This window comes from Cuculus canorus, chromosome 9, assembly GCF_017976375.1.
Source record: "Cuculus canorus isolate bCucCan1 chromosome 9, bCucCan1.pri, whole genome shotgun sequence".
NCBI lineage: Eukaryota > Metazoa > Chordata > Aves > Cuculiformes > Cuculidae > Cuculus > Cuculus canorus.
The window spans coordinates 9299937-9326193 of record NC_071409.1 but is presented as its reverse complement, the minus strand read 5'-3'; the positions used below and the strand labels follow the sequence as shown (position 1 = coordinate 9326193).

Below are 26257 nucleotides of genomic sequence, written 5' to 3'. Positions count from 1 at the left end.
GGAATTAAACTCAATTTATCTGTAAATCTACTGTTTCACCAGAGCACAAACACAGGTAAATATATTTAATAACCATCACAATTTTGGAAAAATTGAGCATAGAGTAATTTTGTACAGGAGTAGTAGTGTGGAAAAATGTTGAGACCTCAAAAACTTCAGCTTCTTACTCGGAGGAAGAGGAATTCAAGCCAAGCTGCTCTGATCTGCTCCCTGGGATTGCAAATGCCCCATTTATCCTTGTCAATCCTGAAACTTAAAATACTTCTTTTCTTTCCATAATGTATTTTTCATTGTTGCAAGCAATATCACAGAAGTTCGCGGTGTATCTAAACCTGGTGTGATTTGATTCTAGTGATAAATCTGACTGTTGAAATGGTCTGCAAATACTTAGGCAGTTGTATATGAGTCCTCTCTTGATGCTCAGTTCCTTTTGAGTGGTCTTCGCGTTTGGAACTCTGAAATGTTTGCAGTGATACTGTAAAATGCAGCGGCGTTGCGGGTTGGTAGTCAATAGTGAGCTTGCTGTGATGTTTCCATTGGTCTGGCAGGTCGCAGACCAGCAGGCAGCCGTGTTTGGAGAATGCTGCTTTCACCCAGGAGACGTTAAGGTGACAATGGGAACAGGAGGGTTCTGGAATGTGAACACTGGGGATCACCTCTTTGCATCACAGAGAGGTAAGGTAGTGAAATTTTAGTGTCAGAGTATTTCACGTTACTTGACAGCTGTTAATGATGAGGGTACAAAAAGGGATAAAACAGGACTGTGCTTTTCCGTCTCTTTAGCTGCAGCAAAACAGCTTGAAAGTGTTTTCAAAACACAAGACTGCAAATTTTTAATTAGAAACATAGATCTTGGTTATCCTGAAACATGCTTTTTCAGGAAGAGAATTTAAGTAACATTACCAATATTTATCTGCTACCTGCAGCCCTCCTTTTTTTGTTCTTCACATGTTCTTCTTGATAGCAGAATTATACAGTACAAGAATGGAGAAAAGGCGGGGTTTGTTCTCTGGCTTCTTGCGTCAAAATGTTCCAGGGGATCAATTTAAGTTCCTCCTCTTGAGCTCTTATGCCTTGTAGTACCTGCAGTGAGATAATACAGGGTTAGGAATTACTACTTTTCTTTTAAATTACTAGAAATAGGCTCCCCAGTGCATTTCTAGTGTTTAAAACTTTGCCATTCTGAACATTTGTGGTCTGTCAAACTTGTTGATTTGTCATAGCTGGCTGTTTGTCAAGAGAGCAACAGACGATACTGAAGTAAATTTGCCCGTAGAGTCTCTCTGTCATATTTTTAAACAGTAACTAATTTCAGGAGGGGTGGGCTGGGGAGGACAGTGGTGTGCTAAGGAAACTTGTACTGGAAGGACCTTGGCAAGTACAGGAGGTGTGTCAGAACTGAATTAACATGGACTTTGAATTCCCTGTGTATGCAAATGCTTTTCTGGCTAATTAATGATGTCATTATGATGCTACTTTTACTTAGGAAAACAGATGTAGTCTGTGGAACTGTGTTAACAAAAGCATGCTGTAAGGTTTTTCCATTTTGTTTTCTTTTAAGAAAACATTTGGCTATTGTAATGTGATAAGAATTGAAGACTTTAGGGCAATGCTGTGAAACTTTCTCTGGTTTAAGCTGTTAATTTTCCCTGCTTTCCTTGGCTGCTGTGTGGTATGGTTACAAGTAGGTAGTTACCTACCTTTCTCAGTGCCCTGGGCATGAAATGTGATGGTGCTCAATCTTTAAAGCTGACATGGTATTTAAGACTGCAAGGTGAATCCCTGTAGCATCCTTGTGCAAGCTGTTCGCTAGCTGCTGTTCTAATTTCTAATCTACACTGTCCCTACTAAACCATGTCCCAAAGTGCCACGGCCACACCACAGGGGATGGAGACTCCACCACTGCCCTCCTGGGCAGCCAGTTCCAGTGCTTTACCACTTTTTCCTAATATCCAATTTAAGCCTCCTCTGGCACAACTTGAGGCCATTTCTTCTTGTTCTATCACTTGTTCCTTGGGAGAAGAGACCAGTACTCACCAGTCTCCAACCTCCTTTGAGGGATCTGTAGAGAGCGATGAGGTCTCCCCGCAGCCCTCTCTTCTCCAGGCTAAACAGCCCCAGTTCCCTCAGCTGCTCCTCATAAGACTTGACCTTTCACCAGCTCCGTTCCCCTTCTCTGGATGTGTTCCAGCCCCTCAATGTCCTTCTTGTAGTGAGGGGCCCAAAACTGAACCCAGGATTCAAGGTACAATCCCACCAGTGCTGAGTATGAGGGCACAATCCCTATCCCTTCCCTACTCCTGCTGGCCATGCCATTTCTGATCCAAGCCAGGATGCCATTGGCCTTCTTGGCCACCTGAGCTACTGCTGGCTTGTGTTCATTTGGCTGTCAACCAGCACCCTCAGGCCCTTTTCTGCCAGGCAGCTTTCCAGCTATTAATTCCTAAGCCTGGAGCGATGCACGGGGTTGTTGTGAGCAAAGTGCAGGACCCAGCACTTGCCCTTGTTAAACCTCATACGATTGGCCTCAGCCCATCAATCCAGCCTGTTCAGATTCCTCTGCAGAGCCTTCCTGCCCCCAAGTAGATGAATAGTCTTGCCCAATTCTCCCATCCCTGTCTTCCAACTTAGGGGGCTGAATACCCTGGGGATAATTGATCTGACTGTTAAAGACTGAGGCAAAGAAGGCATTAAGCACCTCAACCTTTTCCTTATCCTTGGTGGCAATGTTTCCCCACCACCACCACCCCTGCATCCAGTAAAGGATGGAGATTCTCCTTGGCTGTCTTTGTTGTTGATGTATTTGTGAAAACATTTACCTTTGTTGCTTTAACCCATGATCTTGGAGTCTTGAGCAGGGTCCCGTAAGGTCTGGCCACTTTCTTCACTCCAGCAGCTACTGTTCTTGGGTTGGGTTAAGTTTTTATTGCAGTGGCCACTGAATGCTTAGGGACTTATTGAGTCACTTGAAAAACCATTTGTCCGGCCACAGTGCTGGGGAACACCTCCTGTTTGGCTTTTTGCTTTAGCATTAAAAGCACTCTTGTTCCGTGTTCTCACTGATACAGAGAGCAAACAAGAAGGCCTTTGTGTTCATACTGACTGGTTTAAATAATCTCTCTCTCTCTTCTTTGGTAAGATTTCAGCATATCTGGAAGGGCAAAAGGGAGAAAAAAATCATCAGGTTTATCCTCGTTGTGGTCTGTCTATTACTAATGCACCTTCAATCAGGCAACTCTCTGAACCGTGCTGTGCTGTGTTTTCAGATGAGCTGACAGTGTTTGCCCCATGCATTTCTGCTGTTCTTTGGAGAGAAAGGGAAAAATAATTTCAAAATTATTGAATTTTTTTGAGTCGCTATAAAGCCAAAACTCTTCAGTCAAAAACATGACTTCCTGCAAATCCCATCGTGTAAGCCATAGAACTGCTGATTTTCTGGATGTTTCTTTTCTTTCTGTTGGGCAAACATACTGCAAAATGCAGTAGATAACTGACAGTGGCTTTTGCTGGGGACAAGAACGGGTGAAACTTGGTTTTTTTGCTTTCCATGTGAGGAAATGTTGCATATTGAAAAAAGAATCAAGTATTTCACTTTCATCCTCTTAAATGAGTAAGATCTGTGTTCTAAGTTTGTGTTGCCCTTTTTTTTGTGTGTGTATATGTCTGGTTTATGTGATTCCCATATGAAAGCCCAGCTTTTATGTTTTATGATTGGGAAGTAAATTCTGACTTTTTAGAAACCATTGCAGAAAATTAGATGGATTTAAAACAAACAAGAAAACGTTGATACATTTTTAAGTATAGACAGCCTCTTATAATTGAAAAAGAATAAAATAAGTGCAGATAGCTCTTCTCTTTAGCCTAAAGAGGGATGGGTTTGTCATTTGATAGTGATTGTTTTTTCGGGTTAACTTTGGTTTAACAAACTTGTTCAAGTGTTTTGTACTCCTATCACTCCATTTTCAGACGATGTTTAACCTCTATCAGGGACAATTTTTTTTAATCATGAATTCTGCACAGGAATTGGACAAAAACTATTTTATTTTTAGTTGGGTTTATTGTGGGGGTGCTTATATATGTTTTTCTGGAAACATTTAATTTAACCAGGTGTTCTGATTTATTTCATGGAAAATAATTAAGATCTGTATCCGTTGATTGGTTGGAAGATTGGGGAAGAAGTTGTTTACTTAACTGAAGGCTGCATGACGGACATTGGCACTGCCATAAAATGGGCTCAGGATACAAGTAAGTAATTCTTTAACTTTATAGAGTATAATATATTGCTACTTAAGAAACTTCTATGCAGTTGTAGTTGTGTTACTGGCCTTGATTTAATATCCATAATTGAAGGGACTGGCCTGCCTGTTCTGAGCAGTTGGAAATGCACAGTCACTTTAGTAGTTTCTCTGCTGAGCCTGTTTACTGCAGGGGGTTTGGTTCACACAATCATCTCCTCATCACACGCTTGCCTCTTAGACCCTCCTACACATGGAGGCTTTTATTTTCCTACAACATATCACTCCTCACTTGCTCTCTCTTGAGCATGACAAGCTTCCTAGTACCCTTTTTTTCTCTTTTTTACCTATTATCTGGCCTTGAACAGGACTGGTGTAAAGGAGACCTGTCTAAAGTGAGATGTGTGCTGGTGTTTGGGTTGGAATTTTTGAGTTGAGAAGCAGAACAGGAAGATTTGGCTGCAGATTTAACTTAGGTAGCATGGTAATGAATGCAACATTCCAGAGGCAGGTGCTGTAATGGTTTTGAGAGAACGCAAGCTGGACATCTGAGAACTAATAATAGATTTGAGTTACATGACAATAACGGGAAAAACTTCATTTTTAAAAGTAACTGTGTTGTACATGATTCTTCACATAGAAGTCATGCTCCTTTTGGCTGTGACTATGATGTAATGAAAAGATTGGAATTCAAGTGTAATAAAAGGCTGAGAAACACACTAGCTCTATAGTAGCTAGTGTTCAAAATCACTGATTGTTTATAGAACAACTTCTGTGAGCATTCTAATAAACTATTTACTAGATTTACTTAGAAATTTAGTACTAGGAAGCAAAAAAGGAATTAGCGTTTCACACTTCTTTCATTCCCTGTCCTGCTGTAGATGTATTGCATATAGTTCAGGAAAAACAAACACGGCGGGAAGTTAAAGAGATTTAGTGTTATTAGTCTGGATACAGTAGAATCCAAAGCTTTCAAATAAATGTGCAGAGGTTACAAACGTGAGTTGAACTCCTGGTAAGTTACCAACATAGGTTTGTCGAAGATAAATTGAGCTAATTAACCTAATTTATCTCTGATAGGTTTACTTTTTAGACACGAAAGCAATACCTTTCATTTATAGGAGACCTCTAGTCTGCTGTAAAACATGTCATGTGGCCACATAAGGATGTTATTGGTGAAACCTATAGACTATGGGTGTGAGGACAAGAACTACACATGGGTGGAGCAATCTAAAGAGGGAGGTCTGTAGAGTTGTGGAAGGAAATGTCTGTCTAGACAGAGAATAAAAATAGTGGCTATCAAAGAGGTGATATTAGAACCCACCTTATTGATATATATGTGTTAGTCACTTGTAAAAAAATATTAAGGGTGCTGTTAAAATATAATGGATATTAAGTACTTTCTCTGTAGTCATTTGGTACTTGGGCTGACATTAACTGTCTTTGAGGGGAACAAACATGGTTTATATTTTGCAAATCTAGGTTTTTAGCCTGGTTAGGGTGCTGTGGCTAGCATTCTCAATTCCCATTTATGTCTATGTGGAAAGCTAATGACCTCCTACAGAATGTGAAGATTAAAAGGCTGTAGTGAAATAGATGTGAGGGAATACTTTTGCGTTTAGTTTTCATCTGACTAGGATTTTTCTTATATGACTGATGGATTTAAAATACAGGTGAAGCAACTGTTTCCCTCTGAATATGTAGTTCTAGTATATTACAAAAGGAAGTAGTGTGACTCTGGGTTTGTGTTTCTTGGTAATGTATGAGGAAATTGAAGTAAATAATATAAATATTATATTATTAAATATAAATATAACCATAAACATATGACTTGTGCATCTCTACAGGTCTTTTCACCAATGTAGATGAAACAGAAAAAATGGCACGGAGTGTTGTTGATTCTGGAGGCGTTTGTTTTGTTCCAGGCTTTCAGGTAAAATTATTATTAATAATAATGTTATTGAGAACATATTTTTAATAGCCCATTTGAAATTTTCACTTTCACATCTTTAAGTATAGTAAGTTACATCTTATCACAGTATTTATTCTGTACTACTCAGGCTTTTATTCAGTGTTCCTTACCACTACATATGAAGATCATTATCATGTCAGAATGCTGAAACATACACTCCTCCCAAGAAAAATCCTACAAAACAGGAAGATTACTTCTGTCTTGCAGATTGAGACCTGGGGATGAGATAAACTGAACAGCTTGCCCACAGTAATTCAGATGGTGCCCACAAAGACAGAAACCAATCCCATAGCTTTTCTGTCTCATGCAGAGCCAGCACTTTACTGAGACAGCACTTGCAAGCACTGTTCTAAAATAAGTAATTTTATTCTGCCCTTTTTCAAGATGTAGGTCACAGTTCATCAGAATACTTATATGTACTTTAATATGAGTAAGATGTCAAGTCCTGGTGTTACAAAAAGTGAAGACTGTATTATTTTGACACTTATTTGATAGGCAGATGTGCATAGGAAGGAATTCTGGCATGTGTTCTCTGCTTTAGTCCCCTCCCTTTCCTAACAGCTTGGTTTTACCTTCCACTCTGAAGAACTTGTGCAATTATTAGCTCATACTTGGTGCCTCTGGGTCACAAGCTTTGGAATCATTCTACTTGCTTCCCATTTGTGCTAGAGACTTATCCTCATATCTGTCCTTTCCACCTCTGACTCATGATCCCTCTTGAGTTTCATTACAGATGTGAGTTACTGTCCTTGTGCAGAGTCAGCAACAAGGGTGATATTGCTGCTGCAATTCAGTCTAGCGTATTAGTCTAGGTTGGAATTGATGGGAATTCCAGTTAATACATTACATTAAATGACAAATTATGGGAGCTCACGTACTGCCTGCTCAGCTACAGAGCAGTTGCCTGCAGTGTGGGTTTGACAGTTGGTAAGAATAGATTGTAATTTGTCTGTAACGTGACAGAGCTGCAAGTCAAAGCTCTTAGATAGACCTTCTCATAGAATGAAAATAAACTGGTTTTGTTAATGTAACTGTTGCCAGCTGCAGGGCTGTGCAGAGCACTGAAACTTTTTTGTCTAGTTATGCCACTTTCCTCAGCAACATAAGATAATGTGAGTAAAAGCACACTTTCAGCGGCACAGCTGTTTCTGTGTTGGGAGTTTGTCAATAGGAGGATATCCTTGTCTCCATAAAACTTCATTTCTCTAATCGGTGTTGCTGTCCAGGACAAACTCTGGTGAAGCACTGGTCTCCAAGTTCTCATTTGGAATATTAGCATTAGAAGCTGTTATTGGACAGATGGGATAGGCAAGGTGAAGGGAAAGCTGCTGCTGTGCTGTGGTGGTTGAGTCAGGTCTGCCATCAGCTGGTTCTTTGATGTGTAGACAACTGATGTTTGAACCTTTTAGATGTTTGAAAGGAACTGTGTTACAAAGAAAAGCTATTAAGATGAAAGCAATCTTTTTTTTTTTTCCCCCCCTCAAAAATTACCAAATCACCACCTTCTCTTTTCTTGTAGAAGTCTTAATAATTTGTTAGTGTGAACACATACATTTTAGAGCTCCCTGGAATGTTTCTGAGATCTCCTCTCTCTTTGTGGGTCCAAGAGTTCATTTTGATTATCATTTTTGTTGTTCTTCTATACTCAGTTTGATCATTCCCAGGACTGATGTTTTTTTCTAAAGAAAGGTAACATCTTCAACCCCTACCTTTGTGTCAGTCCTGTTTGTTAATGGAACAAGGCAAAGGAAGATGTCATTTCTTCTGCAGGCAGCCCAACCACCTTCTCTCAAGCAGCTGACCTAATGATTGTATTGGGTTTTAGGGGTATAAAGCTTGATTTTACTGAGATGCTTCCCCTTAACAATTACTGTGAGTAATTGTGCTGTGAACAAGCAAATGTTGAGCTGTGCCAAGTGTCAGTATTTGCAGACAGGAATCCTGAGGTTAACAAACGTTAGTCTCAATCTTTTTTTTTTAGACCTTTAATTCTATTAATAGTCAAGTTCTAGAGATGTTGGTAAAACCTCTTTCTTGTTTGTTTGGCTTTTGTTTTGCTTTGTGGGTTTGTCTCCCCCTTGCTTTATTGACCGTCTCCAGAAGAAACCCCACCTAGCATCTTGTAAACACCGAGTCTTTTTATCCCCAGTACTTATATTCCTAGTCCAGATATAAAAGCTGTACTTAGGAAACTGAGTGGGTTTCTCTTTAACAGTGACATGTAGTTACCACTAACAATATCCACCAGCGTGATTTTCTTTGCTTTTTAAAAGCCCAGCTTACTTCAGTGGAATACGCTTGGTGGGTAGACTCCCAGTGACAGACTCTGTATCAATTTAGAAACTAAGTGGATTAAATGGTATGAAAGGGGACCTGAACAGTGTTGAACACTGCTGGGACTGTAACGTCTCTGCCTAACTTCACTAGCTGGATGCCAACACAAACTGATTGTATGGTAATGTTTGTTAGACTTCAAAATGATAGTGACTGGGGAGGGTTCTGATGAAGTCCATATGTTCCTTTCCTACAGAGAGTGAAATTTTTCTCTACTTGTCCATATTAAAGCAGTAAGAAATAAGTTTCTTTCTTACTGGATTCTACTGCTGTGTTGCAGCACACTGAGAGAAGCATCGTTGTGAAAGGGTTTTTGAATTTGAGTGAATATGTGCATTAATCACTTTTCCTCTTACTCATTCTGCTAGAAACAGGAGTCTCTGACATTTAGCAAAATGCAGCTGGAAAGAATTGTTTCAGTTTAAAAATTACTATTTACAATGAAAATAAGGTTTAACATTGTCATAAGGAGATATGGACCAGCAAACTTGTGTTTTGTGATGAAGTTCATTGGAGGAGTGGAGAGGTGGAGAGGAGATTAATCAAACAATTCTCTAGTTCTCCTGCAAAGAAAAGACACCTTAGTGAAGGATTAGAATTTTAGTTGGGCGGTGTTCATCAGTGCCACTGAAAATGGGCTGTCATAGAAACTAATGACAAGTATTGCCATCCTTTTCAGCGTTACTTTTAAAAGACAGCTCATCTTTCTTTTCGCAGTTCAGGAGTGTTTTAGAAGTAATGTGTGTGTGTGAAATCTTCCTAGAGAATAGTGATATCAGTGAGCCCTGTCCAGACACTTAGAGCACACGCTGGGTGTATTTTAAAGTCATACAGATCAGTGTTATTTACTGTGTCAGATTTGGGAGACGTCATTTAACTGTTTTTCCTGTTGAAAGAAGCTATTTAAACTGTTGAACTGAGTTAGCTGAAATAATACTATATACCTCTTACATCTTGTTTTCAATTCTCTCCTCTCACTATGCTGCCTGTAACTGTCGTAAGTTTTATCTTTTTCTTACTATTTGACTCCTTTCTCCAAAGCCTGCAAATACAATTTGCGAGACTCACAGTGAAATCTTTTCTGCAGGCTTCTGTGAATGACCCATATTTATGTGCTTCCTTCACGGGGCTGAAACCTTGCACTACCAGGAACCATCTTGTACGAGCTATATTGGAATCTGTAGCTTTCAGGTACTGCTTACTTAATTATCTTGCTTATATACTCTTATATTTGCTTTTATTTTGATCCATGGTGTTAAATGGCTGCATGGACTTCTGCAGTTTGTAAAATAAAAATTCCAGTAATTCATTGCTGTTACATTGAAAAGGAGTTTTTGCTGCTTTCTGTTTTTTACAGTTTACGAATAAACTTGTGCATATTTATTAGTTCAGTTTGTGTTATTGAGTAATTACATAGGGCTTCTTAAATTTCATTATTTTCTGCATGTTCTAAAAATGTTTTCTGTTTCAAGTTTGTCCTTGCTCTCCTTTTTGCCAGAAGCTGTAGCCTGCTCCAGCTGTGTTTAGAGCATCCCTGAAGCTGGAAGCCTCATAACAGCTGTTTTGGCTTAAGTTTGAATTTCTGGTGTTTTATAAAACACAGTAATAGGCATCTTAACCATCTTTAAAGATGGGAATGGACAACAGCTTCCAGATTCTAACTGCCAAGATTAAAGGTATTACTGCTAGTCCCTGGTGAGCACGTCCGTAGCTCACTGTGGAACAGAGTGGCTCTGCCTTGCTAACCCGTACAGCATTCCTTCCGCTGAGTTTGAGTATGGTTTGGGCCTGACGCACACCACACCATGCCAGATTAGGGAATGCTCATATTATTCCTTCTGCCTGCTCACCAGCTCTGCTGTGGGTGTAACAGCCTCCTGCATACAGGCAAAAAGGATGTTTGGAGAAAGGTAATATTCTGAATTGCTGCAACTGTTTCTAGTGCATTTTTTTCTGTAAGAGGAAGGCGAGATGCAACAATTCCTGAACTGAAGCATAGAACTCCTGGAAATGAGGATCTTGAGAATCTCCTGTCATTCAAATACTTTACTAGAAAAGGGTACAGATCCTTCGTGTTTAGGTTTTCTCACAGTAAATGAAACAGTTTCAGAACAACTACCAGCCTTCAGATGTTCCATTTAAAGAACAGCTGGACCAACTCCTGTTAACTTTTTGTCAGCCTACTTTCCTCACTCTAACCCACTGCACCGGCAGTTGCATCTTGTCTATAGAAAACTATCAGCAGTCTCAGGTGGGGAAAAATATACCTTCCACAGAGCCTTGCTATAGCATTGGCCATGATTTAGTGAGACATGCTTTTGGAACAATATATAACAAAGATGGGTTTCAGTCTTAACCCCCTCCTTCTTTTATTTTAATTTATGCATTTGGGAAACTTGTGAGCTATTGCAGCAGTTCTGATGCAACTGAGGCACTTTTTGCCTTGTATTTTATTTTCTGACTATGTAGATACTGGAAACACTTTATGGAATAGATAATGCCTAATTCAACTAAATATTTTTTTAAAGAAACAAACAGCTTTATGATATCATTGTGAAGAAGGTACGCATTCCTCTTCAAACCATTCGGTAAGTTCCATGTGACTTTTAAATTTGACTTACGGGAGTTTGACTTTAAATAGATGTGAACTTTTATTATGTCTTTTACCTTGCAGTAAAAATTCTGCTACTGAGAAAAACAATTGCCAAGTCAAATAATGTAACTTAAGTGGCAGCAGAGTCTACCCACAGAAGGGGGGGTTCTTAAGTAAATTATCGGCATTGGTCATTGTAAGTAGGTGAATTGCTGTAATTATTTAAAAAAACAAAAAAAGACCAACTCCTGTTTTCAGGTAGCACTAGAGTGCATAGAGCAATGTCCACCACCTTCTTTCATACTGAAGTTTTTTGTGCTGGGTCTGTCACTGAATATTTTTTGAAGACGTTGGTTAAAACTGGATCTGTTTGTGAGGGGAAGAGGAAAAATGCAACTCAAATGTTCAGACATTGGTTTTTCTTCAGTCTTTGAAGAAGCAAATCAAAGTCAGGGGGGATCCTGTGATCCCTGGGATGTGCTTTTCACCACATCTCTGAAGAATTCAGCTGAACTCTGCATTGCTGGAAAACTATGTTGAACCTTCTGGACGCAAACACTTGGTTTGGACTCAACAGTTGTCTCAGAACCTCAAGCCCCTCATGCTGAGAAAGCTCTCCAGAGTTTCTCCTTCTGGCAGCCAGGGGTCATCGTGATACCACGGTCAAGAACAGAGAAGGGAGTGTTCCTGTTCCTCTTGTGGCTTTTTTGATGATACCCAGCAAAGGAAAAAGCAGTCTGGCGTGTAGACAGTTGAGAAATCAGAATTTTGAGTCGTGGAAGAAAGGTGAAAGTGCAAGGTGGGAGGATGCAAAAGCTTCAGTCTTCGCTCGTGTACAGGACAGAGTAGGCAAAGATGCAGGAACAGACAGGCTTGGGCCTACAAGGAACAGGAAAAAATCAAAAGTATTGGGTTTTTTATACTCTTTAGGAAGCTTTTTTACATAGAAAATTGCATCCAAAATTTGAGAAGTCATATTAAGAGTGCAAACTGAAAAATGAGAAGTGTAGAAGTACTGCCCAGGGAACGTTAGAATCTGACCCCATTGACATTGTAATGTCAACTGTAAATTGTCTGATGATGTTCTGTTTTATTCAATAATATGATTGCTGTTTCATATAATGACTGTAATAATTAACTGTGATCAGTAGCAGCTCAGCTTGTGGACTATGCCTCAGAAGGTAACGAGATACACTTAATGGGTTTTTCAGTAGGATTGAAAACTGTTCTCTCATCCTTTTATCTGCACATCTTCAGTATCTATTCATTACCTTTGATTTTTTTTCATCGTTGTTTTTATCCCATAAATGTTCATTCCCTTTTTAGCTATTGTGCTGTATCCCTCCTTTTTTCCTGGTCTCTGGCTCCTACAGGTTCCTACAAAGTCATTGTTTTCATTAGTCCTCTACATTCCTATCACTTCTCTTTGCTTGTCTCTACACTATCAAAGAAAGCACAGAGAAGGAGCCTTCAGTTTTGCTCCTTGTGTCCTGTGGTGTACCGATCTGCAGCGGCCTTTACAAGGACGATTCTTGCGGTCCCTGCAGTCCTGGAGTGTCACCTCTTTACTTCTGTGAAGCAGCACGTCCCCAGTCAAATGGCACTCAGGAACTTTGAGATAGATGTCCCGTACAGATCAAATCTTCATAGTATCTCGCAGCAAAATTGAGCTAAATGTAAAACTGAGTGTTTGGACATTTTCTTTCTTCTTTCCCTTTGTAACTTGAATGAAATGGATGTCACCTTTTTACAAAAGGAGGAAAATGCGTGTCACTGGCAATAAGAAAGTGACTTTGCCAGTTACAGGTTTTTATGCCATAGTGTAGAGGTGGTAACCCTGCTTAACTGTATGTACAAACGAGTGAAACCCATCACCAATCAAGCACTGCCTCCAAAACATTTGTTTTCTGAGGCATCATGTAGAACAGAAGATTTCAGAGGCGTGTTTGAAGATTTCTAATCAGCTGTTAAGTTTTATTACCCAACACTTTCTATAGTAATAAACAGTAGATGTCTTTACTGCACTACATTTGGTAGAACAATAGCTCCATACTGGCTGGTGTTGGAGTCCAACAGCATAACAAACCAATCTATGACAGTTCCAAGATTGCTCTTTATTGTAGTTATTTCTTATTTGTGAAAGTGATTACTTTGCCCCGCTAGTTATCACTCTCATGATTGGAGATCAGCACTGATATGTTCTAGTTTTCTTCATTAAAGGGTCTCTGATGTGATGCAGTTAGGGAGACAGACAGAAACCCCATTCTTATCATCCTTATCAAAAGTAGCAACTATAAAGGAATTTTAGCCAACTAGTACGAGGATTTGATAGTAGACAAAATAGTACTTTTCCAGATCTGAGAAGACCTGCAGGGGTTAGCTTAATGTAATGGTTTTCACTATTGTCGTGTTGTGGTGATGACTGCATTGAAGTCCTGTTAAAAACACTGGCATTCCAATCAGGCCGATGCATAGCTTTAGAAGAGAGAAGCTGTCAAAGCTTTAGATGATGTCTGTCCTGTGTCTCTTGTCTACCATTCTTCCCGCAATTTATAGGTAGAGGTTTTTTTTCCAGGTGCCTTGTGCTGGCCTCTAAATTTGGAAATGAATTTGTGCATGGGTGGTAGGAAGATTTATGTTTAGGTGTGAAGCCCCAGAAGCTGTTTTTTGAAACGTTGGCAACAAACATTTGAACTAAAATGCATTTTTAAAACTCCTTCTTCCTCTCTTCCTACAGAGCTGATGGAGGTGTCAGTAATAATAGCTTTGTCATGCAGATGACTTCAGATTTAATTAATAAGAAAATAGAGAAACCTGCAAATGCGGACATGTCCAGTCTTGGAGCAGCTTTTCTAGCAGGCCTTGCTTCAGGTATTATACACTTAAAGGGGTTTTGGCTTTCCATTCACAATGCATGTTTGCAAATACAAAGCGGGGGGGGGGGGGGGGGGGGGGGTGTGTGGAAACAACAGAAAATCAGGACATAACCTCAAATAATGGTAAAAACTCCCCAAAGGATTACTCTAGCCATTTTTGTGGGAATGCAAGGTGTAAGTAGTGTTTATGTTTCTCTGTAGTGCTTTGTACCCGTGTACTTGTATTTGATGGACCAAAGAAACTGATGATAATGTCATTCATAAACCAAACCAATGACTTATGTCCCAAGCTCCCAATTTACTGAGCAGCTGTAGGCTTGCTTAGTTTTACATAAATGAATAATGACAGAGTTTAACGTGAAAAATACCTGCATATACATTTGTAAGATTCATTTCCATTAGGAAGGATGTAGTGCTGGAGAAGAAGTTAACGCTCTCTTTGCTACTTCCCTCTTTCCAGACACTCTGCATCCCTTCCCATACTCGCAGTCCCTGAAGCAGTGCTGGGTGGGGGTGGAGTACACAACAAGGATGCTGCCGCATTATGTACAGCCATGTCGCTCCTACTGAAGCTGTTCTCTGTCCTCTATGAATCGAGTCTTTAGTCTTCATAAGGTTTTCACAGAAATAAACACAATGGAAGTAGGGAATAAGTTATTGACAGGAAAAACAACCTAGCTCTACTCACACAGAATTGTTTTCTGTAAACAACTACAAACTGTCAACAGTTTGCTTAATATCCACCTATAAAATATATTTCCATTAACTTCATTAAATTGCTTTGATATGGAAATAACAGAACTGGCAGATAGAAACTCTACTCTCAGGTAAGACTTATTCAGCAATTAAACCTGTAAGAAAGCCACAGCTCTTGACAGACAAGAATGATTCAATAGCATAAATTAATCTGAATATCTAACACCAGCTGTTTTCTGCCATTTATGCAATTTTTAAGAGAACAGGAAAGCAACTAGTGCTAAGTCTTGGTTTCTGTGGCCCTTCTTTATCAAGAGAGACCTGCAGCCGCAGGCACAGTGTGGGTGAAATCTTAGGGACCTTCAGTGTACTAGAGCCGTGCCTTGGAAGCCATCCCAGCTGAGCAGATGTGCTCTTGTCAGGATTCCAAACAAGTGGATGCTAGTGGAAAGGAGTTTCACAATGTTAAAAATATGCTTTCCTCTGAGAAAGTTGTCGGTTGAGTAAAGAAAAGCTGTCATGATTTCTTACTGTGTTTCTGCTTTGGATCTCTTGGAAAGAAAACAACTCAAAAATAACATTTGCAGTTGAGCTTGAGAATGAACTTTCTGTTTATAGGATTTTGGACTGACAAAGAACAACTGAAGAAGCTAAGACGAATAGAAGCAGTTTTTGAGCCTCAGAAGGACTTTGAGGAATACAGACCTGCTTTGGATACCTGGCTGCAAGCAATAAAACACTCCCCGCACTGGTAGAAATTGATGTTTTAATTATAGAAGAATTAAAATATTTTAATTAATATTTATAAAATCTTGACATTAACAGGACAGTAAAAGCCGTAACAGAAATTTGTGATGGTCTATATCTAGAGTTATTCGGGACTCTAGCAACCCCCCTGCTGCAAGATTGCTTACCACACCATAATGAAGCTTCCTGTCCTCCTGTGACAGCTGCGGTCCAGCTGCAGCATTTGTGTCCCCTCAGTGACCTCCTTTGGGTGGCCCAACTGCTTGAATCCCACCATGTTCTAGAGACGGGGTGGTTTTTCCTGTGATGGCTTTTCTACTGAGGAACTTACCTCCTTTTGGATCTTTAGGATCCTTGGTATGTTAACCATCAAGAAGGGTAAAAGGTGCTTACACTTCCCTGAGCCTTTCTAAGAATCATAAAATGGTTATTGAGAGGTGGTTGTGATTAACTTGATTGCATACAAAGATATTTTCTTAGTAGTAGCCAGTTACCACCTTCTGGTTGACTACGAAGGAAGCATTTGGCACAGCTCTGTGATGATACTTTTGTGCACTAAATTAAGATGAAATACAGAAATAAATAGGCTTTTGGTGCACCATTAAAAAAAACCCTCCAGGATTGTTGTCTGATGGTTCCTATGTAGCTTGTAGCTCACTTTTTAAAAAAGTTAAGACAAAAAGTGGTATTTGGTGTGGCTAGCACAAAATCATTAAAAGTAGTTACTGTAAAAATCTGTAACGTTGGCATTTTCAAGCCCATTTTTAAATCCTCCTTATTAGCTAAAAGGGGGTCAAAAATCTATTTCTGAAGCTATTAATTACTTTTATATTTTTTTTAAACAAATTATAATTGAAGAAATGTGTTGTTAATTATTCTTACATATTTGTTTATCACTAATCTTTAAATTGCTGATTTTCTCAGGAGTATGTGTAAATGGATTTCAAAAATGTAAGATTATTAAACGTTCTCATTTTAGAATAATATTAAATTCAATTTGTGGGTGATTGTGTTCCACAGACACTGCAGACAAGAAATGTTTATAGATTTAACATTATTGAAGAAGGTTGAAGAGCTGTCATTCAGTCTTTCTCATGCTGAAACATGGAAAGTCAAATAATGAGCCATTCCCTCGGTTTCTTTTGCAGTCATCTACCATGAGTTGGAGCTTCTACTCTAGCTGTGTTTTTCCTCAAACTCATTTGCCTGTCACCCTCAGCTTAAAGTACCATTTTTATTCTGTTACTTTCTGTCCTTCAACCTGTGCCTACATCTTGGCATGTTTTTTTCCTGTGGGTGTCCTTCAGCTTGCAGAGACCTTTCCCTCCTGAACCTGATTTTATGGAAATCTTGACCTGAAGTCCAGAAACAGGTTGGCTAATTTCTAATAATGTGGCAGACTACATGATCTATATGGTTGATAACTCTAGATACTTCATTTATTTACATTTTGAACTATAAAATATAGCTGACCAGGTGCCAAGACTAAAATATAAAGTATCTTAATGAGGTTCCCTCCACTCCACCTCCTGCCATAAAGTAAGAACCTGTAGTTACAGGATATGCAGAACACTGTCTTTGCTTCAACACCCATCTCCAGCTTGTGGTTTTGCCTATCATCTCAGCCTCACAGGTAAAGAAAACACTCAGTAGCAAGACTGAAGGTTCTATCAGGCCAAACAGAAAGGCTTTTTCTGGCATTTCAAGCAGAAGTCTGTGCCTCATTCATGGGTATCTTAGACTTTGCTCTCGCTGAAGGAGTTTGGTTTCATTGAAGTCTGCCTGGGGATTATGTCCACCTACTTACCCTCTCGATGAAGGCTCCTTGATATGTTCACTCAGTAGCTTGGTGGGTTCACTGGGCTTGACGAGTGTTCTAGTAGTGTTCCCAGATGGAGGTGAATCTGATTGTGTTCAAATCACTTTGCTGAAGGTAACCCAGTGAGCCATGTGCTTCATACTGCACCTTTACGCGGTGGTGGTTTTTGTCCTGGCCACAGCACAGCTAGAAAGACAGAAGATACCTAAGGCATCATGTGGTCCTCTTGCTCTAGATAGTGTCTTAGAAGGCCTGTCCTGGATAACTATTTGCCACTGTCACTGCTTAATTTGAAGCAGGAAATTCAACTTGTTTTCCTTTCACTAGCCTCAAGTCTACAGGAGAGACGCTTCACTGTAAATGATGGATGCAAAAAGGCCTTGCTATATTCACCACCCAAGCCTCTCAAATGAGCTGCAACAATATGTGTTTTGTTGGAGAGAGGTTCAAAGTAGTAAGTCTGAAACAAACAGGGTGTCCAAGTCTACCGAGATGGATCAGCCTTTGGAGGTTCTACCTAAGAAAAGAACCAAGTCAGCTATGTTTAAAATCTCACTGTAACGAACTTTGCCAAGATTTTTGAGTACTGTTTTCTCTTTAGCAGCGTTTTCTTCTCTCCTGTAACAGCTATTTTTATGTGAAATTAATTCAGTCGCTCTCATCTGTTTTTAACAAGAACGTTTATACTTGCTTTTTCAGAAGAAAGTAAAAAAGGAAAATACTGAGTTGCTGTTTCAGCTTGCTAGCTTCTTTTTCATGTAATCTCTGTAGCAAGATCCTTCAACTAGTCCCCTTGTTTCCAGGGTCAAAGCACAGCACAGAGGCTCACCAGTCTAACGGCAGCCTTGTGGAAAAAGGTGGGTAACCATTTCTTGCCAGTCAGTGGGGCATGGAATAGAGCAGGGGTTGTGGTCTTACTGGTCCAAGCCAAAAAGTACAGACAAGGTCGTGATCCCCTCTTCAAACAAGAAAGCAATTAAACTAGCAACAGTTGAAAACCAGTGTGTTGTGATGAAAGAGGAAGGGTGGGCAATCTGAAAGGGATGTGACAGAGGGAACAAGGTGATATTCGAAGGCTGCAAGACCACTGGCTGTTTTTGGAGGGAAACATAACTTCCTGCAGTGCAGGTTCTACTGTAATTAGCCACTAAACACATGCCTTAGCATGTCTAAAAAAAACTATTCCAAGATATTTTTCAATGCAGCAATCATTCCGGGATAAAGTTTAGGCTTTCTGTAAGTTCTGAAAGTCTGTGTGTTGGTTTAGAATGTTACAGCAGTAGCATACTTGCCCTCGAGCAACCTGTGTCAGCAGCTTCAAGCTGAGCAGTGTATATACGTAGTCCTCTCCAGCCTGCTGCTGAAAGCAAATGTAAACTGCAGCAGTGACATCTCAGCTTTTTCTATCCCTGATGGCTGGAATACCTGTTTTTTTCATGTTCACCATCAGTTACAGTACATAGCTTGAGTTCATTTGTGTTCCTTGCAGAAAAGTAAATAACCCAATGAACTAAAAAGGTATGGGAAGCACAGCTGTCTTTATTGAGGCCAGGATCGAGTTCAAGTATTTGAATTACCTGAGCTAAGCACTGAATAGTGCAATAAACCAGCTAGCCTCGTTTGCTTCTCTTTTGCTTCCTTTCCTAAGGCAACACATGCCTTCTGCGCCGCTGTCAGGGCACGCTTTGGTTGCCTTTATGTCAGCTATTGTGATTGTACCGGCTAGAGGGGTCTCCAAGAGAATACACAATAGCTTCCATTTTTTTAAGTGCTTTCATGACAGTATCTTGAGTAACACTGCAAATATTGTTAAAGGTCTTTGTCGCATGTGATGAAAGTATTTTATAGAGGATGAAAAGAAACTAAAACCACAAAGTCAGCACATTCCTGGGCACAGGCTAGATTTTCAGTTGTGGATTACCCCACTGAAGTAAACATACAGTTCTTGCTTGCCAAGGTTTTCCTCAGTCCTTCCTTTAATAACTCAGCAGGTGAATGTCTGTTTGTTGATGTTTCTTCCCTTTTCAGTAAAGGGGATAGGATTAAATATGTTTCTCTAGAGCATTTAGTGTTGTCTGTGAAGCAAGGAAAACACAGGTTTAACATGTTTTATCTGCTCTGTATGGTCTAGATATCTCTAAAACATAATGTTTCTGTGTCCACATACAGCCTGGAGAAGAGCAGGCTCTGGGGAGACCTTACAGTGGCCTCCAGTACTGGAAAGGGCTCTGGGCAAGCTGGGGAGGAGGTTTTACAAGGGCAGGGAGTGACAGGATGAGGGGGGATGGCTTTAAATTGGAAGGGGGAAGATTTAGATTAGACATGAGGAAGAAATTCTCCACAAGGAGGGCAGGGAGACCCCGGCACAGGTTGCCCAGGGAAGATGCCCCATCCCTGGAGGTATTTAAGGCCAGGCTGGACAGGGCTTTGAGCAGCCTGGTCCAGTCGAGAGGTGTTGGAACTGGATGGGCTTTGGGATCCCTTCAACCCAAACCATTCTATGATTCTATAAACCTTGTTTTGCTCAGCTTGCTCAGTGGCACTGGGGTAAATTTGTGTTCTAGAACTCTGAGCAGTGGCTGCCCACGCGCCCTGTTTAGGAGAGGCTGCTTCAGTGAAGGCGACCTTGGCTTTTTACGCCCAGCAGCGTCTCCCGTTCACCTTCGCACCATGAGGGTGGTGAGGCACTGGCACAGGTTCCCCCGGGAAGCTGTGGCTGCCCCATCCCTGGAGGTGTTCCAGGCCAGGTTGGACGGGGCTTTGAGCAGCCTGGCCCAGCGGGAGGTGTCCCTGCCCATGGCGGGGGATTGGAATTGAATGATCTTTAGGTCCCTTCCAACCCAAACTACTCGATGAGTCTGTGATTCCTCCTATAAGAACACCTCACCCCGCTTCGCTGAAACGGGCTTTGGAGGAGCCGAGGCAGCGCGGAACACATAAAGCCTCGGGGGCGGGAGCAGCGCTGCCCCCGGGGCTGCGGGGCGGCCCTTTGTCTCCCGGGGCGCGGCGGGGCCGGGCGCGGGGCGCCCTGAGGCGCGGGGGCGGGGCGGGGCCGCGGGTTGGCGCGCGCCCTGTGTACACACACGCGCTGCGGCCAATGGCGCCGCGCGGGCCCGTGACGTCACGAGGCGCGGCGGCCAATGGACGCGCGCGGCTACCAGGCGCCGCCAAGCTTGTGCGGGGGAGACGGAGCCGGGGCAGAGCGCGGGGAGCGGGGCCGGGGCGCTGCCAGACCGGCCCCGGGGCTCCCGGGGACAGCGGCCCCGGCCGACGGGCGCCGTGGGCGGGCGGAGCGGCCGGCACCCGCCCTGCCTCCCTGCCGAGGGGCCGCCGCCGCCTGCCGCCGCCGCCTGGGCCCGCGCGCGCGCCCGCGCCTGCCGCGCCGCTGCCGGGGCCGCGGGTGAGCGGGGGGCGGGGAGAGAGGGATGGGGGGGGCGAGTAAAGACGGGGGGCAGGAAAAGGGGGGTATGGGGGTAAAGAAAAAGAGGGGGATTGGGAAAAGGTGGGGGGCAAGAGAAGATGGGGACAGGGTGAGGGGAAGTAGGGGTGCAAGGGGAGGGGGGTCAGGAAACGGGGGAGGGGGTCGGGTGGGATCAGGAAAAGATGGGGTGCAGGGAAAAGAGGGTGAGGACTTCAGGGGGAGATAGGTCAGGAAAAAGGGGGCGGGGTGGGGGTCAGGGGTAGGAGGCAGGGAAAGGGGTTCAAGGAGAGGGGAGCAGAAAAGGTGAGGATGGGGGTGTCAGGAAAAGGGGAGTGGGGGGCATGGGGGGATCAGGAAGAGATGGATCAGAGAAAAAGGGGCGGGGATGGGACAGAAAAAGCGGGGCGTGAGGAAAAGATGGGGGACAGGGAAAGGGGCAGGGAGGGAGGGCAGAAAAAGGGGATGGGGAACAGGGGGTGAGGGGGATCAGGAAAAGGGGCAGGGAAAAGGGGATGGGGGGCTTGGGGAGAGGGGTAGGAAAAAGGGTGTGGGGATGGGGGGCACGAGTAGGGGGGCAGGAAAAGGGGGGACGGGGGAAACGGGGAGGGGGAGCAGGTAGATAAAGGAGAGGATGGGAGCCGGGGGTAGGGGTAGGGTCAGGAAAGCGGGGGGAAAGGAGGGGGTCACGAAAAGCGGCTTGGGAGTGGAGGGGCAGGTAGAAAAAGGGAGGATGTAGGGGCGGGGGGGGGGGCAGGAAAAGGGGGGACGTGAGTGGGCGATGCGGGCAGTCTGGGGTGGGATGCGGTGGGAGGTGGGGGCCGGGAGGGGCCGAGGCGGTGCCGGCCGGCGGGCGGGCGGGGCGGCGAGGGCAGAGCGTCCCGAACGCCGCCCCCGGCCGCGGGGCGCTGAGCGGCGGGGGGGCCGGCTGCGGGCTGGGAACGCAAACAATGGGAGGAAAACAGGGAATAAGCAAAGTTCCTTGCGGCCTGGGAGAAAACCGCATCGGAGGCGCTCCCGCACCCGGCAAAGGGGCGGTGCGAGCAGGGCTCGGGGGGGGGGGGGGGGGTCCTCCCCAGAAAGGGCTTGGGTTCTCATTTTCTCTCTCAATTTTGCATTGACGTGGAAAATGAACAGCTTACATTTATGTGATTTAATATGCTGTGCAAAAGTCTTAAAAAATATATTTCTAGCTCAGTTTTTGTAATTTGGCCGTGACTCCATGACTCTTCATTAATGCTTTTACCACCTGATAGATTTTTTATTCTCAACTGTTATCCCTGATGTAGCTTAATTGTGCTGACAAAAGAGACAGACATTGGAGCTTGCGTGATGTTGTAGCTACTTGATACAATCTGATTAGAAAAATAATTTTATGGTAGTATAAATTGCTGCTAGTAAAAGACAAATGGATAATTTTTGCTTCGTTTCTTTGCCCTTCCCAAAATTAACTGTAATTTATTTCATCACGTTATATCCCATCTTATACAAAATATGTCTGGTTTGCATACATGGGACAAAGACTCACAACAGATGAGCGATGTTACAGAACAAATGCAGGCCTGTATTTCACAGCCTTTATTTGTGCCGGTGCTGTGTGTATTGGGAGATGTTTTGTAGGTAGGGAAGTACTGGATTTCAGGAACTTCTCTTCAGAACAGTGTGTAGGATGCTATCTGCCACACTTTGAAGAAAGATGAAAGAGTGAGGAGAAATTTGTATTATAGGAAAGACTTGGCAGGAGAGGTGGTCATGAGAGGAAAAAAGGGGCAAATTCTTCTCTTGAAAACTTTCTTGTGAAGTGAGCCTAGTGCCTCTAGGAGAAAAAAGCATAATAAATCAAATGACTTGGTTCTATATTAAGGGGGAAAAAAAATATGAAATACTGTCAAGATTAAGGAACGGGTTGATGAAGTGCATAGGGACGTGGTTTAAGGGAGTCTTAGGAATGGTTGGACTCGATGATCCAGTGGGTCCTTTCCAACCTGGTGATTCTATGATAAGATTGTCTCATGGGTAAACTGAGGAGTTACCTCACTTAACTGTCAAATTATTGGCTTCCTTTTGACTCGTTCCTGTTTGTACAGAAATCACTACTGTAACGCAACCATTTGACTTGTACTATCTTGATGTATTTAACTTCACAGAAAGCACATCCCACTGCAAGGAATGCTCTTTATTGCCACAGAGGGTTCTGACTGGCAACCGCGCTTTACACAGCAATAAGGTGTGGTTTTCAGTACAGCACTGTGACAGCAGCTGTCTGCTGCAAAGGGCATAGGCCAAACAATTAATCTGGCAAAAGGCACAGTGTCGTTCTGCAAGAGCTGTCAATACCGCAGGAGGATTCTTCAGCTTCATCTGCAGTTGTATATGTTGTACACAACTCTAGGAGCCTCTTGGGTGTCTGGACATATTTCTTGGACAACTGTGAGCACCCTTATGGTGAAGTTGTTTCAGTGGGTTTGGCTAAAATTGTTGTAGATCTAGTAGAAAAAAATAGGAACCAAAATGCCAACCTTCTGTCCCTTTCAAGAATTTATAATGTTATTTGATTTAAGCGTGCAGACCTCTTCACGTGCCTGCAGGAATGTTTAGTGCAAATCTCTAAAAGCAACAAAAGAACAATGACCTGATATGGTCAGAGGAGGAAAGCTGTAGCCCATATTGTGTAGATAGTAATGTTTAAACTTTCGCATCCCAATGTGGAGCACAATGAGTTCTTTCGTTACAGCTTGTCTAATAATTTGGTTCTTGGAATTGCAGTTCTGCTAATATGCTACCTTACAACAGCACTTAGGGTTGTCTTTAATAAAAAGTGACGGTTTCTTAAATAGTTTACTTTTCCTACAATCTGTTTGGTGTAACAATTAAGAATTTCTCCTCTACCTTTCCAATTACATTCATGGGACACGACTACTAATGAATCAACAGTGAATCTTAAAATAAGGACAATAAACTTGTCTGGTGCAAGGAAATATGCCACAAGTTCTTCTGTGCAATCAGACAGGTCTATCATAAAGTTTTAGATATTCAGTGGAAAACAATCCAAATATCTTGGTGTGGTAATAGTACGCTTACTGCGTCAGAGCTGATGGTGTAAATGCCTGTTGTGGGATCTGAAAACTAGGTATGTGCTAGAAATAGTGCAGAAAGGTACAGATGAGGCAGGGACTGATGGCTCTGTAGCAGCTCCTGTGCTTTTTGGTAACATGCAGTATTAGAATGGAATTCTTTTTTTTTTTTTTTCACCTGTTATTTGATTCATAGACTACAACTCTTTTGCAAGAAGGTGCAGCAGCAGTATGTGATGTTATTCATTACAGTTTCATTAAAGGAACCTTTTTGCTGCTTTGTCTGCTTTCCTGTGTGCAGGGATAGGTTCCAGTAAAGGTCTCTACAGGCTGTTCCAAGTTTACTTTTATACTTTCCAATATTAATAGTATAAAAATCAATCTAAGCAAATCAAACTGCACACCTATGATAGTTCAGTTTGGGAGACTATATATTGTAGTATATGCTAGTAATGCGTACACTAGTATATGTATTAGTGGAATCTGTAACAAAAGCACAATTCTCTAGAATATCCTATTTTTAGTGACTTGCGGACGTAGTGACGTACTTTTTAAATGAAAAGGGATGATATTTAGAAATAACTTCTACTAGAGGTAGCTATTCACATAGTACTGTGCCAGGCATTCATCTTTCGGAACACAGTTTGCAAACTCCACAGCCCACTGAAGCCACTGTGAGAAGGTTTGTCTTTATTGAAACGTATAGAAATTCTGTGATTTTTGTAGCACCGACTTGGAGATAAATAACGTTTTGGCCAGCTCACATTCAGTTTTGGCTATCACAACAGAGACTGAAACTAAGCTGGAAAGAGATTAGTGTTTGGTTCTGGTATGAGGCTTGGTTGTGAACTGCAGCAGTTCAGGTGTTTGTACAGTTTCGTTCTTTCTGTAGCGATAAGAGAGGTAAAAGACAAACTTGATATTGTTAACTTCCTAAATCACTTAAGCATGAATTGCACAGGGGTCTCCTTCAGAAGGATCTTTGAAGGCACCATCCAGAATCCTTATGGCACTGTGATCCTCCTGGTTTACAATCCTTCAGGTATTTGATAGACATAAGCAACCATATTTTTCACAAAACTTCTAGATCCACTGTTGGTTAACATAGCTTCTAGAAATAATCCATTTTATAAAGGTGATGTTCCTTTTCTTTTGACTGGTTTTACGTTATTTCAATCAGTGAGATGTGCCCTAGCCGTCAGGTTTTACATAAACTGTGGTAAGAGGAAACAGTGATGGTAGTTGTGATTATGCTTCTCCTATTCGTAGATAGCTGATTCTTTCCTCACAGCAAATGGAGTGCCTGTCCCCCGAACATGTGATTTTTGTTAACTTCTATAGACCAAAATCCATGTGTGGATGTAATTCTGGTCTTGCGGTTTAATTTCTTTTTTTCCTATGGAAGTTAGGGCATGCTCCACCATTTGGCAAGGCAGGTTTCTCCTGTTTCATCAGGTTCCTGTTGCTGCCAGCTTTGTCTCAGTTTGGGTGCAAATAGCAACTGCTTCAGTTCTGTCTTACAACCTCTTTGGGTCTTTCGTTTGTACTAACCTCTGTCAGCTGATCACATCATCTGGCCGGGTGCATGAAAAGTTGCTTTAATAGGAACTCATAATCCATTTCCCCATGGTAGATATTAGCAGGTGTGTTCTGTGTGACTAACTGACTGCTTTCATTCACTGTGTTATTATTGGGGAATTTCAGCCCAAGATGTCGGTGGAAAAAATCAAGAAAAATAAGGTCATACATCCACAATGTAATTGTCAGGTTGCTGCAAGTACACACTGTCTGTGAGGCTGTGACATTTTAGTGGAGTCATATGGATGAATTCTTCACTTTGGTAGCAGCTGTTATAAAGATATTTGCGAGAATTAAAGTCTTAAAGCAAATGTATCAGTATGTGCGCATTTTAAGGCTTATGAATGCCAGTGCTTTAACATATTAAAAGTCACTAATAAACCCTAAGAGTCATTCAAATATTAAACCCTTCTCAGCTAAGCAATAGTTGTAATTACCAGAGTAAGTGTAACTGACCTGCAATAGAAATTGTGGTTATAACATGACCAATAATTATGAATGAGATTAGGATCTGCAAGTGAGAGTGAATTTATGTCCCTAGAGGGAACTCAAAAACCTTTGTGTGCATGGGCTCTCCATTTATTGTAAGGAAAGAGTTAAGTAACTTCTCCCTTCATTATATGCTTGACCTTGAAACTTGAGAAGCTTGACAGATATATTTCTGTTCTCTTAAATGTGCAATCGAATTGTTGTAAGCTGCAGTTTACTTAAAATTCAGCTTCCAATTGCAAATACATTTAAACAGTTTTTTAAAATCAATAACTTCATACATACAACTGATAAAATTTCAAGCTGCGTATTGATGCTGTATAACAGCAGGCCTCTGTGGTGTGTCAAAAGCAAATTATTCATTCTGATTCTTGTTGTATGAGAAACTGGGAAAGCTATGATCTGAAGACAAAAGATTGAACTTCT

At 41.9% G+C, this 26257-nt stretch overlaps 2 protein-coding genes across 6 annotated transcripts in view; both read left to right on the top strand.

Annotated features, from left to right (window-relative positions):
- The window catches only part of GK5 (glycerol kinase 5), a 30766-nt gene extending 12125 nt beyond the window's left edge, over positions 1–18641 (top strand). The window contains exons 10-17 of one of the 3 annotated variants that reach the window (XM_054073992.1): positions 549–675; positions 4141–4245; positions 6083–6168; positions 9629–9732; positions 11070–11129; positions 13872–14005; positions 15325–15457; positions 17600–18641. In XM_054073992.1, coding sequence (XP_053929967.1) covers positions 549–675; positions 4141–4245; positions 6083–6168; positions 9629–9732; positions 11070–11129; positions 13872–14005; positions 15325–15457; positions 17600–17636 — 786 coding nt within the window. In that variant the 3' untranslated portion in view covers positions 17637–18641. The remainder of the gene's footprint in view (positions 1–548; positions 676–4140; positions 4246–6082; positions 6169–9628; positions 9733–11069; positions 11130–13871; positions 14006–15324; positions 15458–17599) is intronic. The other 2 variants (XM_009565940.2, XM_054073993.1) reach the window with 2 other exon arrangements.
- A 1896-nt stretch (positions 18642–20537) lies between these two features.
- TFDP2 (transcription factor Dp-2) overlaps positions 20538–26257 on the top strand; it is a 52235-nt gene continuing 46515 nt past the window's right edge. Inside the window, exon 1 of one of the 3 annotated variants that reach the window (XM_054074402.1) lies at positions 20538–20672. The gene's annotated coding sequence lies outside the window, so the exon portion shown is untranslated. The remainder of the gene's footprint in view (positions 20673–26257) is intronic. The other 2 variants (XM_054074400.1, XM_054074403.1) reach the window with 2 other exon arrangements.